General features: G+C 36.0%; 1 protein-coding gene across 1 annotated transcript in view; it reads right to left on the bottom strand.

Moving 5' to 3' along the window:
• Positions 1-17,209, bottom strand: part of SSFA2 (sperm specific antigen 2) — a 50,539-nt gene that overhangs the window by 17,480 nt on the left and 15,850 nt on the right. Inside the window, exons 9-16 of the mRNA XM_012651201.1 lie at positions 15,667-15,739; positions 11,932-12,020; positions 9,323-10,534; positions 7,160-7,237; positions 6,953-7,080; positions 6,415-6,565; positions 5,293-5,358; positions 4,195-4,659 (exon numbers count right to left, since the gene is read on the bottom strand). Coding sequence (XP_012506655.1) covers positions 4,195-4,659; positions 5,293-5,358; positions 6,415-6,565; positions 6,953-7,080; positions 7,160-7,237; positions 9,323-10,534; positions 11,932-12,020; positions 15,667-15,739 — 2,262 coding nt within the window. The remainder of the gene's footprint in view (positions 1-4,194; positions 4,660-5,292; positions 5,359-6,414; positions 6,566-6,952; positions 7,081-7,159; positions 7,238-9,322; positions 10,535-11,931; positions 12,021-15,666; positions 15,740-17,209) is intronic.

Here is a 17,209-nt window from a genome sequence, read left to right as displayed (position 1 = left end):
CATTCTGTGGGCTGTCTATTCACTCTAATGATAGTTTCCTTGGCAGTGCAGAAGCTTTTTAATTTGATTAGATCCCACTTATTTATTTTTGTTGCTGCAGCAATTGCTTTGGGGTTCTCCTTCAAGAATTCCTTGCCTAGGCTGATGTCTGAAAGGGTCTTCCCAACATCTTCATTTAGAATTCTTAAGGTTTCATGCCTTAGGTTTAAGTCTGTTATCCACCTTGAATTGATTTTTGTGAGAGGTGAGAGGTGGGGGTCTAGTTTCAGTCTTGGCTGAAGACAAGACTACCTGAGATTAAGATGGGAATGCTTGTTGACAATACAAAAAGACTGACTGCACGTCTGAAGTGTGGGGCGACACATCCACTTACTGTGTACCTAGTGAGTGCCTACCGTGTGGCAGCCGTTATATTAAGTGATCACTAAAAAAAGTTTCAATAAGCACACATGGGCAAGCTGTGTATTTACCAAAATACATGTTTAAAACATGTCAGATGTACTGTAATAAAGATTCTGAAAGGCATGAACCAAGTCTAGGCACTTGAATAAACAAAGAAGAACCCTTTAAACACAAAGCAATCTGTGTTTACTCTTTGACATTTAATTCTGTTGAATTTGCTTCTGTGGGCACATATTCATTCATTCTATTAAGTACTATTTATTTACACATATACATACATTTTTAAAGTAACTGTAAACAGTTTCAGGCCACTGATCATATGCATCACAGATGACTGCAAATTTTAAGACGGTGTACTTTTTTCCTACTACAATGTTCGTAACGTGCACAGAAAAGGGGTATCTTTAATCTGACAAAAATTTAGTACTGAATGAGTATATTAAATGTTTGTCTAAAAGGACTTTCTTTCAATGTTCCCTTTCAAAAAAAGAATTCTTATTGTATTAACACATTATAAACGATGAAAACACTCTTTTTAAAAACCTCACTTATGGTGCAATGAAAGAAACAACGGCCTGACAGATATTATTGTTTTCATGCGCCCATGAATGCAATGAGAAAACTTCCTTGAAAGTGCCTGGCAAACAGAGTTAATCCTCACCTGCAAAACTGTTCAACCCAAGACTAAATCTTGCCTTCTTAAATGGAGGCTTTGTTAATGGGGTTAAGGGCTCAGAATTTACTGGGAAAACAGAATCTAATTTAATTATCTTGGTAACTGATACACTAAGCTTAAAAAAAGACTGGAATTCAGTACCACGTATATTTAAGTAAAAAGATTAGCAATTTGAAATGAATGGAATAAAAACTATTCTGAATTTTAAATACCTTGCAAACAAACTTTAACAGAAAACCACTGCAACTGAGCTAATATTAACACAATTTTTTAAAATTATAACTGGCATTGAACTAATTTATCTAATAATATGTGCTTTTAAAGTACTTCAAAAGAATTTATTTTCTTTAGTGCAATAATATTCCTCTTATGCCTTGATCTCTATATATTTTGATTGGTAAGCCCTTCTACGTAGACAGTAAAAGAGTACATGTTAAACCCAACTTCCTCCAAACTATGCCAAACTCTGAACCAAGTAGTTTGTAATTAATGGGTTTAGTAATAAATTCTGAAAAATTCTCCAAACATATGCCTTGCATGTCAGTTTAAATGTCTGCAAATAATAAAAGCTTTCATATTTAATGGAAGGTTCTTATGAATGATTAATTCTCTAGGACCAAGGAAGCCTAATGAGAACAACTGACTTTTTTCAATACTATGCTTTGACAGCCAAAGTATCAATGTTATGGTCTAAAGTGAATGCTTTATTCCCAGGAAATTACTTAAAGCACATATCAGGCCATCATAACTTTAAAAATGAGAATTCAATGTGCATTAAAGGGAGTATTTGCACCAAACAAATAACATAAAATTTTCAAGCGAAATTTTCAAACTAAAGCAAGCTAAGGGGAAGAAAAACATCAAATTTCTAGGGGGAAAAAGCTACCTTAAAATCTATTTCCTCAATTAGCAAATGTAGGATGGAAAAGAACAATTATTTAATTTCACTCAAAAATTGATCTTTGATATAAAACATGTAAACAGGAAAGGATTACTAATCACAGGCACACCAGACTGGGCAGAGTGGATGTACAGAGTTTGCTAGACATTAGCCAGCCACAACCAACTTACAAAAATAATTCCATTCGTAGGACAAATAAATTTATAGAATTACACTTTTAAAACTTTTAGTTGGTAGAGTCATGTCATGAAAATAAATTACAGACACGCAGTCATGTAGTCTGCTGTAACACTAGTTTTGAAAATGTGAATTTGTTTTAACATGATTGAAATATTAGGAAACAACTTCCATATAATGCAAATTTCATGTTTGCTTACATGCAATTTCATCCACAAGAAACACTAAGTGAATACAGAACACTGCACTCCAATGAACCTAGGAACATAGTACACAAAATGCACACACCTTAAACATCTACCAGCTATCTCAGTTATCTGTTATGAGCCACACCCATCCCCATCTGGTGTAAAACTTTCTGTCAGATTTCAGTTCACCCTCCTTCCACTCCTTCACAGTAACTCACAAGTTACAACATTTCCAAAGCCCAATTCCACAAACTTCAGGGTTTTTTTAAGGTAAAGTACCATATTTATTGTAATATTTATATATTTCTTAACCATTTAACAGGTACAGTCAGCCCTCCATATCCTCAGGTTCCCCCTGTGCATTCGATCAACCGCGGATAGAAAATATTTGAAATAAAAAATAACAGTGTAACAATTTTAAAAATTTATATAGCATCTAAATTGTATTAGGTATCATAAGGAATCTAGAGATGATTTAAATTATACAGGAGGTGTGCACAGATTATATGCAAATACTACGCCATTTTATACAAGGGACTTGAGCATCCACAGATTATGGTATCTGCAGGGGTCCTAGAACCAGTTCCCCTCAGATACCAAGGGTCAACTGCATAAAACTGCTACTGTGTTCACTAGGTTTCTATCTTTTGTCTTTTTCACGTGTCACTGACAAAGTTATAAGTGTTATGCCTGTAATTCTATTTTCCCCATAAACCCTGTGGTTTTTATTGCATGAGTTTGTATGGCACAGAGATTTTTAGGAACACATGTATCCTATTACAAGAGGACTGACAGTATTTATTTTCAATGTACTGTTAAGCTACCATCATGTAGCTAAAAATGATGGCTCATTAAAAAGGAGTTCTCCCTTTGTAAATGACGCATACTATTCCTTATTACCTGATCTTAGTGCTAAAAAGAGTTATTTTACTAATTTTATTAACCTTTGACTAACTTTCCTAAATTTTTGCAGTTTTGGTAATCTAGAACTATGGTAATGCTTCAGGTTCTCACACCGCTATCACCCCCTTTTCTTACTGTACTTCAATTTTTGAACAACTGATATAATTTCTATACTTCTCCACCCAGCAAAAACCAAGGAGATGAAATTCTTTATACTTATTAAAATCACAACATCAATTTCTCATGTCAACTGAAACTATAAAATGCAGCTTTTAATCCTGGAAGAAATCTCAATTGTAATCCCTCTTGGGAACAAGAGGTCCAAAGAGTTTGTCACATGTTTATCTATTTCGAGCACTACAAACACTTTTTCACCGTAGTGAATAGAAAATTGCAACTATTTCACACTGGAGTATGAAATTTGCAGAAAAGCCATTACAAACATATCTTAATAGACACTAACTGGATCAGTGGGAAAGAATCTAAAAGCTCTCTGTCAATTACAAAATATTGCGAATCAAAAAAATATCTTATAAATAATTAACATTCAAATAAAATCTCCTCTGTAGAATGATGGTTACCAGAGCCTGGGAAGGGTAGCAGGGAGAAGAGGATAAAGTGGGGATGGTTAATGGGTGCAAAAATACAGTTAATGAGACAGAATGAACAATATTTGAGAACACAACAAAATGACTATAATCACAATAAATTAGGGTATACTTTAAAATAACTAAAAGAGTGGAACTGGAATGTTCCTAACACAAAGAAATCTTAAGTGTTTGAGGTGATGGATACCCCAATTACCCTGATTAATTCACATTGTGTGCCTGCATCAAAACATCACATGTACCCTATAAAGATACACAACTATAACCATAATAATTTTTAAAAAATCTCTTCTAATACACATCTCCAAATAAATGAATTAAGCATAAGATTTTACCCACCTCCCGAATGACTTGCTGCAACTCATCTTGCTCTACATTTTTATGCATTTCCTCAGTAGCTGGCATTACTGGGAGTTTTCCATGTCCTTCTTCCACTTCAGATTTAGGTCCTGTGACTTCTGGGATTTCTTCAGAGGCTTCAGCTTCCTCAGAACTTTCCAAATCTGGAGGTGTCTGCACAGAGCCTGTTCTAGAAGGGGCAGCTGGCGTTAGGGCCACCGATGCTCGGAATACTTTCTTCCTTGCCACTGACTGAGTTTTCGGTTTGTTCACTGAGGCACTAGAAGGTACTCCAGTTCTTCTATTAGCATGAGAGGGGCCAGAACATACAGAAGATGACTCTGATGTTGCTTGGGAAAAAACAGATTCTGAGCTTTCTCCAGGAGGAACCTCAAATCCCATTTCTCCAAGTCCCAGGCCTAATTCAGACTTTAGGTATGACTGTTCCTGCATCAGCTCAGTGACCTGGAAATCAGAAAAACTGTTACTCTTCTCTCTTGAAATTAAGATTGGTAGTTAAAAAGAAGTCTTAAAGCCTAGCTGTGATTACTGCCAAAAATCATGTAACTTGTACAGTTAATGTGTTTCATTAATTTAGTGACTACTCAATTTCATCTGCAAAAAGAGCAAGTAAAATTTAAATTCCCAGTGAGACCAAGCAATACAACTGGTAACTAGAATACACAGCAGGATGAAATTTTACTTGTTACCACACCGGTGTCCAAATTACTTGTAAGGAAGAGTAACTAGTGAAAAACAAAATAGTTACTCATAATGCTTTTGCCCCAAATAAACCAATTTGTCTCAAATATAGCACATTTCTCCTGGAGTTAAAATTAAATGCTTTTTATGGGACATTATTTCCTTTAGGTCATAAAGATGATAAATCACTACTGCAATTAAGCTGGCTTTCTAGTGATTTAGATACCAATGGACTTTTAGAAACGTCAAACTCACTTCCAATCTATTTAATTGTAACTTATCAAATTCTGTATTTAAAAGAAATAAAAAAACATTTCATCTACACTAGGAAAGTTGCATGTTTATGAAATGTTGTATCATTCCTTTCCCCAGTGATTTAAAAGGAGAGAGGCTTACTGGTTCCATTACATTCAATGGAGAAGGGCATGACAAGTTATCAGCGCTTCTACTGCCACACATTCCCTGAAAAGGTAAGAACAATATTTATATTTTTATCTGTATGTATTTTTTTTTCAAGTTGCAAGAGTTTGATAATAAATTGGCTAATTAGTGCCCTGAAGCATCCCTTTATGTCACCTAGGTCACCCTCAACTGTCACTGATCCTATAAAATGTGTTATTGCAACTGAAAATTGATACAAAGTGCACAGAGGATGTTCTGATTCTCTGCTGCCACCAACACATCTTTCTCAGAATGACAGATCCAAATCATGGAAAATATATTCATTAATGCCACAGAATATTCTTATTTTATGCTATACATATATATGTGTGTATACACACACTCTTACTCTATTGTACTCCATGTGTGCATATATATCCATGTGTATGTGTACATATCCATTTATTTTTAACAAAATCAAATGCATTACTAAAGTATTAAATAATAGAGGAAAATTCATTATTTCACCATTTCAAAGCAACATATTCTACAACTTCAAAGATACTGGCAAGAATAAGAATATAACTACTGAAGCTCAAACTTCATGGAAAGAAACATTAGAAGTATGAAAAGTGGTACAAAATAAAGACAGTGTTTCTTTTCATTCTCTTGATTGTATATATGTTTCCTATCTAAACATCTCACTTTATATCGTAAAAAACATAAAGGAAAAGAATCCAAAACAAAGAAAAAGTTTAAAAAGGACAGTTATTTAAAGGCAAGAAAGGAGGAAAAAAAGACTGAGTAAAATATATGTTTGTGTTCTTTGCAGTTACATTCAGTGATTAAAATTTAAATTAGTCATGAAAATTTACTCGTTTTTCCTTTACAAACACTAAACTTTTACATTGACCCTTACTCTTTCCTATTAAAAATTATCATTAAAAATGTTCAACATATTTCTAAATATACTAAATATTTAAAACAATTAGCACAACTTGCACATTCAACTGATTTGTGGGAAAGCTCCTTAAGCAGTCTGCATGCTTTTAATATCACTAAAATAAATGACTTGCACTAAAGGCACGTGTCCTAAATCCGGTGAAACATCTCCTGACCACCGTCAGGGCAGCGTACCGTGAGTGCGCAGGAGCGGAAGGGCGAAGGCACACACACAGCACGCAGCTGCTCCTCCAGGCCCAGCAGGCGCTCCTCCAGCTGCAGCTCCAGGTCCTGAAGTTCCATGCGCACTGAATTTCTCAAACCCTGGAGCTGATCAACTTCAAATCTACGGGTATGGTGACAGGCACAAAGCTTGAAAAATGCAGCTTGGTGATGATTCCTATTCACAACTCTTTTGACCATTATTATAAACTAACAGAAGGTATTGAAATTGCAAGTCCTATAAATTAGTACAATATCAACTACAGTAGGTGAATCCAATAGGACATCAGTCTTTCTTCCTCCATCCTTTCTCACAAATATCCCAAATGCTGAAAAATTTATTATAACCATCCTTTTCCTTAATACATTGAAGGTAGAGAAGTTCACTTAGTAAAGCACTGTGTGTGCCTAACATTATCTACACTGGTTCACAAAACAGATACAGGGTACACAGCAGTAGAAACAAAACCTAGCTTAAAAAATTATAAGTTGAGCAAAAATGAACTTTTACCTTTCCTCCTCAGTCATATGATGATAAACCATGGTTTGCTGACGCAGCATTGCCAATTCTAAATCCATCATTTGTGTTCTAAACAAGTTCAGGTTCCGCCTCATTACCTGGAGCTCCTGAAAAGTATTCTAAAAGGCAATATACCAAAATTATACTTCTAAATCGTGCAAATTATTTTGTTACACAAAGATCTGAGTAAGAACTTACTTCATAAAGAGGTAGAACAGATGATTTCTGAGTACTATATGGAGCAGCAGCAAGATCGGGTCCTCTCATCATAGGGTACTTCAAAAAAGTAAAAGTAAGATTAAAAATCAATGTTAAAGTGGCTACTTCCAAATTATTCAATGTGTTAAAAAGGCAGAATTTGGGGCTTACAATTTCTTTCTTTGAGGCAAAACAAAAAAATTCTTCACATTGTAAGCAGGAATAAAAAAAAAAAAAAAAAAACAGTCCCCAATAATACCTATTGCTGCTAGCTGCTGCAGGTGTAAGTCAATTTATTTGGGAGGAGGAAGAGGCAAAGGAACATGTATAGTTCATATCTATGTCTTATAGGACTTTCCTCTTGCCTTGAGAAAGTAGAAAAACAAAAACAAAACAAAAATGTAGAAGCCGTTGTAAATGTCATCATGAAATTACAGTAAGTATTGACTAGGCTGGAGAGAGTAGCAAGCGATCACCACAGTCTTCTTAGGCATCGGAGCTTCTCCTGTATACACCTATTTCAGACAGTGAGATAAAAAGATAAAAGGTGTTCTCAAGCCTTCAAGGGTTCTCACAGTGTAAGGAAGAAGAAAGAGAAGTTAAAAAAAAATCAAATATAGGGGGCAGGGAGTGCTATGATGGAAACAAACAAAAATTCAGATTAGGTGAACTCTGCCAAAAGTAGTGACACTTGAGCTGAACGTTAACAGGAAATAGGACCTGGTTATGCAAAGAAAGGCATGGGAGGGCCTTCCAGGTTTAAAAAAAAAAAAAAAAAAAAGTGGCATGTGCAGATACCTAAGAACGCACAACTATTTAGAGACCTGCATGTGGTCCAATATGGCCAGAGCACACACATACAGAATGAGACCAGAGAGACGGGTCAGAGGCCACATGATGTAGAGCATGTGTCTCCCGGCGTAGGGTAGGGTGGGTGTGGGGAGATTCGTCAGCTGAGGTATTGATAGGACATCCAAGAGGTAGAGATCACAGTTAGAGCAGAACAAGCTGGCCTAGAAAGTAAAGTATACTATGAGGGTGCAGGTGGACAGGGCCCTGGAAATCCCCAGCTCCACATAATCAGAGCTGAAAGGGTATATATCTCAGTCACAGACAGAACTGCATTTTGTAAGGAGGAAGAAGAAACACGCACATTTTGGTTAGACTAAAAACCACTGGGAGACAACTGTCATGAGGCTAAAATCCATATATATTAAAAGAAGTTATATCTGACTATAATTTGAAAAGTTACAACTTTCCTTTCTACTTTTAAAGTAGCTTCCTGTGTACTATTTCATGATGATTAGAGACGTATTACATTCATTCTAGGCCACCTGGCTCTGTGTTGAACCCTGTCATCATTACACTGATACTTTCTTCAATTCCTTAATTGTCTCAATGTAAGTAAGTTCAGAGAGAAATTCAGAAAGAAAATGTGAAAAGCAAACCTGAAGACAACTTACTTATTTTCAAAGTTTTTGAAAGGTATTTCCATTCTACTAATAAACCTAAGGGTGATGACTTTAAAAGTGACAAGACATACTGAGCATTTTGAATCAAATTCACACTTTACCTGTTTCTTTTGCCTTTTTCTGTTCTGGAGTAGTCCCAGTATTTGAACCCAGTGGAAGTAGACTAATTCTGTGCCAGGAGACCAGCATCAGGGGTCAGTAGGAGAAGGGGAAGGCTTAGCCCAGAGAGCTACGAGCAGAATCAGTAGAACATAGTGGCACAGAAGTCAATGGGAAGAAAACTTAAGAAAAAGAAAAGATGATCAACACATTCAAATGGCAGAGAGAGGAGAGAAAGGACTTTGAAAGGGAAGATTTTTAATAACAGGCACAACTTGACAAGATTCTAGACTAAGACAAAGGCGACAGAAGATGGGCTAAACAAGGGATGATATCTAATGAGCAAAATCTCTCCTCTAGGAAGGGAGGGAGATTACCAGTAGAGAAATTAACTTTGTTCAGGATTAGTTACGGTTTTTCCCTTGAAACAGGAGGGAAGCGTAAAAAAGGACAGATACAGGTTTAGACATGTAAAAAAATAAGCTCAGGGAGTTCACACCTGATGGGTCTCAGCTTCTTGGAGAATTAAGAGGTGCTTGGAGCAATAAAAGAAAAAAGATACACTTAATAAAGACATGCTTTTTTTTCATACCTGTGAAAGATTCTGCAGTGAGTTTCTAATATCATGCAATACTCTTCGCAACTGCATTTCTATGGTGGAAGGAGGATTCACAGAGCACGCTCGGTAAGGGTAGGCAGCATGTCTGTGTGAGTAAGGACACCCGAAAGGCGATGCAAAAGCACTGCAGGTGGCCCCTGATATGTTGGGAACACTGTGAGTGCTCAGAGTTCTTGTGTGCTCACACAGGGGCCTTTCCTGCCACTCAGAGTGGACGGAGTGAAGGGAGCAGGAGGACTGAGATATGGGTGCTGGAACAAACTGTGAACAGGCAGGAGTCCTTCTGTGATGGCAGTCCTCCAACTGGGTCACCTCACTCTGGGACGCTGCTTCTTTCTTCACAGATGATGGAGAGATGAAAATGGTGGATTTAACTAAAGACTGACCATCGTGCTCCATCATCCCCTTTTCTAATTCCTGTTCCTCTTCGGGTGTGTACTTATAGGTGAAGGAAGGTGGGCTGCAACTGGTCTCTTTTCCTGGAGATAACCTAACATTGACAGAGGACACAACCCTTACTGGGCTCAGTAAGGTGGTTGGTAGAGACTGAGACCTTCGTAGAGGATAGCCAGCTTTTGCAAGTAAGTACCTTTGTTTTAACAGATCTTTCGATTTTATCAGGCTGCGTCCTATTCTTTGATTAGACAGACTGCAAACCTTCATTTGAGCTCTTTGCAAAGCTGTATTAACTCTGTCCACAGAAGAGGGAGGCCCAGTTGCATTTTCAGAGCTCGCATCACTACATTTAGCTTCAATAGATGCCAAAGATTTCAGAATATGATGTGTGGTATATTGAGTGAATTCACATTCACTGCTTTTATCCACATCACTTTCAGCACTTGCTTCCCTCAGTAGCTCTACCGTCTGTGCTGGAGACAAATCCTCTTTCATTTCAGTAATTTCAGTAACATGATCCCCTGGACTACAGGTGGACTGTTTATTTTGCGTATTCTCAACGGTCTCACACGTAGGGAAATCCTGGCTATCTGACTTGCTTTTGTCAGCAACTGTTGCTGCCTTCTCTTTTCCTTTCTGAAGGGGGATGAGAGACTCCTCCACTGATTCATTAAAACAGGGGTGGTCTTCTGCTGTTGGTGTGACAAGGTCTTCACCAAATGATGTGACTGTTGTCTCACTGTCACAACTATCAGCACTACTCCCCATGGCTTGCAAGGACTCGTGAACCTGTGAAAGGAAAACAGGTGGGGAGGTGGAAAAAACAATTAAGAAATATCATTAACAAAATACCAAACTGATCTGATGCTTATATACTTTTACCGTTTCCCACCTTGGTTGTGGACCCAGTACTGCTCAAAATTATTTTTACTGCCCCTGGTTTGCAACCCCTTCCCCCTGACTTCTCATAAAGATTATTTCAGACCTTCACTATTTCCCTTAAATCCCCTTTCCAACACCCTCTTCCTCTCCTTTTAACACATGATACTGACTCATAGAGAAAATGGAAAAAAATTTCTTAAGGTTCTTCCCCAACACCTATAAACTTCCCCATATCTCTCCCCATCATTTCTTCCTTCCCTCCATTCTGAAAGGAAACTGTGTGCCTTATTCAAAGCTAATCCCTCCAACCTGTGTTTCTGATCACATCCTCCCCAGGACCAGGGTATTTCCCAGTTTCATCCCAGATTTTTCTAGATCAAACTCTCCTCTTATATAGTTCCATCCCTTAGTTGAACTACTTCCCTAAGTTATTCCCATGTTAACAAGACAAAAAGACCTACCACCCTCCCTTAAGCTACCATCCTTATTTGACAAAATGGTCAACATTTTTAACTTCTTTTCCTCACCATTGCTTTACTGTCTAATCACGATTTTGTGTCATTGACCCCATCAGAACTACTCTCTCCCAAGGCTCCTGACAGCCACCAGCTCTGACGGCCACAGCTTTCCTTTCAAAGTCTCTCATCCATCCTCCAATTTTCTGTCTACTTGATTATTCTTTCTGAGTCTCCTTACATATGTCTCTTATGTGTTTACCCCTTAAATGCTATGTTCCTAAAGGCTCTTTTGGGTTTTTTTTTTGGGTCATCGCAATTTCCCTTAGAACTTGCTTACACATGTTTTAAATGCTTTTTGTATACATTCTGTGTACTCCACATACAGACTACAAGCTCCTCGAGGATAAAGATATGCCTGTTTTCTGGGTTATCTAATACAGTCTAGCAGAAAAGTCAGTATAACATTCAGCAAGTTATAGACCCACACTAATTTTAGATATTAAATAAGCAAAACAATTACTAGGAAATACTGAAACACAATGACAGTAAAAAATAAGAAAAATAACAGACCAAAAAAGGTTAATAATCAAAATAATCTCTGTTTACTAGTGGTCCAAAAATTAAGAAAGAGAAGTTTTTCTTTAATATTCAGACAGAAAAGCATTAAGTGAAACCTAAAATTTGTAGTCAAATGCTTAGATAAGATCTACGTCCCAGGAGTTTTACTCTTACTGTCATTTGAAAAATAAAGATTAGACAGATTCAGTCTTAAAACATATAGTTATTGAAAAATCACCTTAAAATGATGAAGCTAATCATAGTGCCTATTACAGTAGAAAATTTTACCTGAAGATGATTAAGGGATAGGCAATCTGTTGAATCTTCAGCAAAACCACTGCTATCAGAATGCTGACTCGCAGTACGTAACAGATGATCTATGAATAAAAAAGTCTGGTTATACAAAACTGCTAAGACTTCACTAACAGCAATATTATCACAGATATATGATTCTCAACAGATATAAGATATACAAAGTAGATTCCTTCTTAGAAAAGTATGCATTACTTATGCAAAATTGTGGCTTCAAAGTATAGGAGGCAACTCAAACAAAACTGAATTAGATCTTCTATCCGAAACTCTCAGTATTCAGTTGTTAATTAAGCTTTAGTAAAACTATTTTGGAAAATCCAATTAATGTCTTATCCTTTGAGGACAACTGGCTGAAATAAAAGATGGCTCTAATAAAAACAGAAGTCCCAAAGTAAGCCATTTCCATCATGTAAGGAGGTGAAATTAGAAGTTCAAATGTATAGTATATTGTGTAAAACTTTCTATCATCTTCCTAACAAGAAAATAAAAATACGATTAAGTCCAATAAATTAATTTGTCTCTGATGTTTCAAATCGTACAAACATTTGTTAAGTTATGAAACAATTCTTTCATAACAATTACATGAAACTCCATCAAACAGGTACAAATAGTACATAATATTGTTAATCTTATAAAATCCTTCTGTTTATTTTTCTGCCTCGAAAGTCTTAACTCCTGGCTAGTATAACCTAAAAAAAAAAAGTTTTACGTAAGTAAATAGGCCAGCTGAGCACAGCAAGCATGATCCCATTCCATACATAAAACGACTACCACATTGGGAGATGTCACAGTTATTACATTTATCAAGGGAGATGCTTCTTGAGACAGGACAGTTATGTGGAACTTCAAAAACAACATGCTAAAAAAAAAGGTTTATCAAAACCATTTCATTTAAGATTTTATCCATATAAAGAACCAGATAATATGACTGAATAAAATCCAAAATCTATTAAAGTTCACCTGGTTTTGAAAAATATCCCACTGAAGACTCAGTTTCCATGGAATAATTTTTTGCATTAAAAATTTAGAATAATTCTGTAATATTGTTGTGATATTTTTTTTTTCTTTTTTTTGAGACAGAGTCTCACTTTGTTGCCCTGGCTAGAGTGAGTGCCGTGGCGTCAGCCTAGCTCATAGCAACCTCAGACTCCTGGGCTCAAGCAATCCTACTGCCTCAGCCTCCCAAGTAGCTGGGACTACAGGCATGTGCCACCATGCCCGGCTAATTTTTTCTATATATTTTTAGCTGTCCAATTAATTTCTTTCTATTTTTGGTAGAGACAGGGTCTCACTCTTGCTCAGGCTGGTCTCGAACTCCTGAGCTCAAACAATCCGCCCGCCTCGGCCTCCCAGAGTGCTAGGATTACAGGCGTGAGCCACTGCGCCCGGCTATGTTGTGATATTTTTTAAAAATGCCTAATCAAATATAGGGAATTACTCCATGTCCTTGATACGTCTAGGTAAAATGGAATAACTGTGAAACTGAATTGCAATAAGCTATTACCATCAGTACTAATTAGCATTGTATTAATTAAAATTAACATCTTGTAGCAGTTATCACTACATATTTACGTTTTTTTTTTAACTAGATTGTAAGCCTTCTAAAGGCAAAACCTTATTTAGTCTTGTTTGTATCCAAGTAGCTAAAAGAAACTGAAAATAAATGATGTTTGCTGAATGAATCAATGATAACTATTTCCTTAAAGCAACAATAGAATCAAGCAGTCACTCAAATGATTTAGAAGTGAAATTGCCTATCTGGTTGGGCAAAGGGCAGTTGCCTGAGAGCCCAGGGAGGCCAGAGTGAGCAGCTCTGACGTGGGTTCCCTGCTAAGACCTGTTTTATCTGCAACAGTGTCGTCTGTGCTTAGTTCACCTCATAGCTGTTGAGCCCTGTCTGCGTTCACACAAGTTAGGTCATATTTAGACTGCTTAGGCTTCAGAACAGGTGTTGGGCAAAGGAAAGAACAAGGAGGCCTGCGTTCATGTTCCTGCTGTGTTCCATCATCGTAAGCAGTAGCTTTCTCTCTTCTGCAAAATGGAGGAAGAATAATTCTTCTATCTCAGATGGCTACTTCAGTAACTAAGTAGAATGAAGATGAAACTATTTTGTAAACTATAAATATAAATCACAATCTAGGTTCCTTAGTCAGATATTTCTGTTTCCAAAAAACACAGTTCTCAATAGAAAAGGGTAGAACTAAAAATTATTAGATCTCTGTCCTGAAGATGTAAAATGTGATTTCTAACTAAAAACTAGGAAGTTAGAGGAAACATGAAAGTGAGGGAAAAATATCTGGAAATTTTATTTGTCCAGTATCATTAAAAAAACAAAACGGAACTGTATATTTTCTGCTAAAGAAAATATTATATGTCTTCTGTAATAATAAAAATGTTGGACTTCTCTCAACATACCCATCAAATGTTAGCTGGCAAAATAAACTGAGTTACTAAACCTCTCTGGGCCTTAGCATGTAAACACTGGATTGGATTTGAGATTAAGGCAATTTTACTACATTTACAATACTAAAGTACTGTATGCATTCTTACTAAACTTTTGAAGTAAATATATTTCTTGTGATTCTAATTCTGCAGTTACGATGAAAGATGTTTATGTGGCCCATCATCGAAATTTGATAGGCTATCTTTCAAAATGATGAAAATAGGTCTTGAAGTATCTTAAAGTAATTTTACTCTTTTTTATCCTCCTTCTGACACATGGCAAGCTGCTTTTTCCAATGTATCCTTTGTCTACTTGTCTAAAGCAAGGACTCTGATAGCCCTGAACTCGGCTCAGAAACACATACATGCATTTATGAACTTACGAGGGGAAGAAAATTAAATAGGAAGGCTTGTTTTGTGTCTGGTCAGAACTGTAGTGACCTAGTGAGAGTGGAGCTCTTGTTTCTTAATGCCACATTGCAATGAAAGAAAAATTATATGCAAATTATCTCTTATGAAGTAATTTCAGAGAAGAAACATGTAATTTCCTATTCTAGGAACATACATACGAATCTGTGTTTAAAAAAAAACACAGGGTGGTTCAGTGTGTGTAAAATTTTAAAAATAAACAGTCCTACCTTCGGTGGTCATTTTAACTTCTTCCTCTCTCCCTTTTTCTGTCTCAAAAGCTTTGTAAATGGTATCAGACATTTTTTTCTTATTGCAAGTTAAAAGTGAAAGGAATGGATTCAAAGGTTCTTTGGTCAATAATTAATAATTCAAGAGAGGACCGATATCTACAGCCACTCACCTTTGATCCACAGTTTGAATTTAATTTAACTAGGTTTAACTATTGCTGAAAATTGTTTTTTTTGCCAGAGGCATATTTGTGTATTAAACCTAAAAGCTATATTTAAATAATAAACCCCTAGAGATGGATGATAAAGTGTATTTTTCAATCACAACAATGTAAAAGGTAGCCCTTCTTTCCATACAGTCCTTATGCAGAACTGAAAAACATACAGAGCACACAAAATTGTGTAATGAGGTCATTACAGAATAAGCCAACTAATTAGTTTATGAGCACAAAAGCCTTCAAGAAAATACAAAAAATTCTATACCAAACAATAACGAAGCATGCCTACCTGTGTTCTTAATCTTTTCACACTTACAGGTACTACACACAGAGATACGTAAAACTCCTCTTCCAAATCAACTCACAACACTTTGCAAGCGTGCTCAGGAACTAGTGGGTATTGTTTTACTTACCTCTTTTTGACTTGGTAAGACCTAGCTGGTAAGAGGCTGGAACATGAGGCACTTCTCCCTCTGTACTTTGAACCTAAAGAAGATTTTAAAGTAGTTAAAACTAAAAGAATCTAGGGCAAGGAAGAATAACCTCTTGATAACCATCTATTAAATCAACCTAACTAAAAGTGCACCAAAGCATTATATGTATACTTAAAGACATCTTGTCTCAAAATTATTAAAATGTTCCACGATTCAATTTTCTGATCTACTTTCCAGTTAACAATAGCACTCAAGTTTGCAGCTTACAAAGAACAGTAACTGCATATATAAGCCGCTTCATTAAAAAAAGCTGCTATTACGTGAAAATCAGATCCATAAGAAAAAATTCTTCTCTAAATGTTAAACTTCCAAGTAGGGTCAATCCCAGGAGAAACGCTAATGCACTCACTGCAGCACACCATGACCAACATGCAATCGAAGCAATTACGAGTATTGGATCTTTGTAAATGGAACACTGTGCTACTATTGCAAAATTTTCTAAAATCCCCCAAATTTTCACCTATCAAAAATCACTCCTGTATAAGACTGCTTTGTCCTGAAACAAATATTCTTTCCAGACATCAGTTGGGAGTTCTAAGTGGAAAAGCAGGTTTCATTAACAGAACTAAAATTAGCCATAAATCCTTGCTGAAAACACTGTTCAAAGAAGGTATCAAAGCTACAAAAGTTGTCTTTTGTGCTTTTTTCTTCTACCTGCACAACTACATAATTAGAAATTTTCAGATTCCTAATCATCACCTCCACCCTGCAAATACTCGATTCTAACATAATTAACTCTCTATCAAGATTAAACATTTGGAGGAGGGAGAGGTACAATAATTTCCATCATCTGATCTTGTAATGATTAGTACTTAAATAGTAAATAAAATCCTAGTAAAGTAGGCAAGCTAGCCAAATATATGGGTTTCCAACCTTGAATAAATCAGAGAGCAAATAGCAGAGGTTTTACATAAAATTCTGGTAGTTTTGAGCTATGAATCTATTCAAGAATAAGAAATATTCCATAAGAATACGCGTGGAATAAGCAATATGAAAAAAAAAGCCAAAAGGTTAGAGATATTATTAGGCAATTTAAAAATTGTTCTGATTTGTAATATCTTTGTACTACATAGTTTCATGAACTCAAGTTTATGAATCTTTTGAAAACTGACAGCACACTGGTTATTTAAACCATTACCTATAAATTAGATACGCAAAATAGGTTCTACTATTCTTTGTCATTATGTAAAAATTATAGTATACTCTTCTAAGCAGCAGACACAAGTTCAACAGGAAAACCATTGTTTTGTGTCCAAGGGAACAAAATGAATTTTCTTTTTATATTCAACAAAAGGTCTATTATTAGCCTCTATTCAGACCCAACCTACTTCAAAGATTTTTCTATAAAGTAAATATCAACCGTATCAAAAAACTGTAACAGAAATCCAAATGCCTTTCTATTTATGTTTTAGGAATCTTAGTTTAGGCACAGCATTATGATACACCAAATTATAATCTCTCT

This window comes from Propithecus coquereli, unplaced genomic scaffold, assembly GCF_000956105.1.
Source record: "Propithecus coquereli isolate 6110/MARCELLA unplaced genomic scaffold, Pcoq_1.0 Scaffold35, whole genome shotgun sequence".
Classification (NCBI taxonomy): Eukaryota; Metazoa; Chordata; class Mammalia; order Primates; family Indriidae; genus Propithecus; species Propithecus coquereli.
The sequence above is the reverse complement of the archived record's forward strand: the minus strand, read 5'-3'. Positions and strand labels throughout refer to the sequence as shown.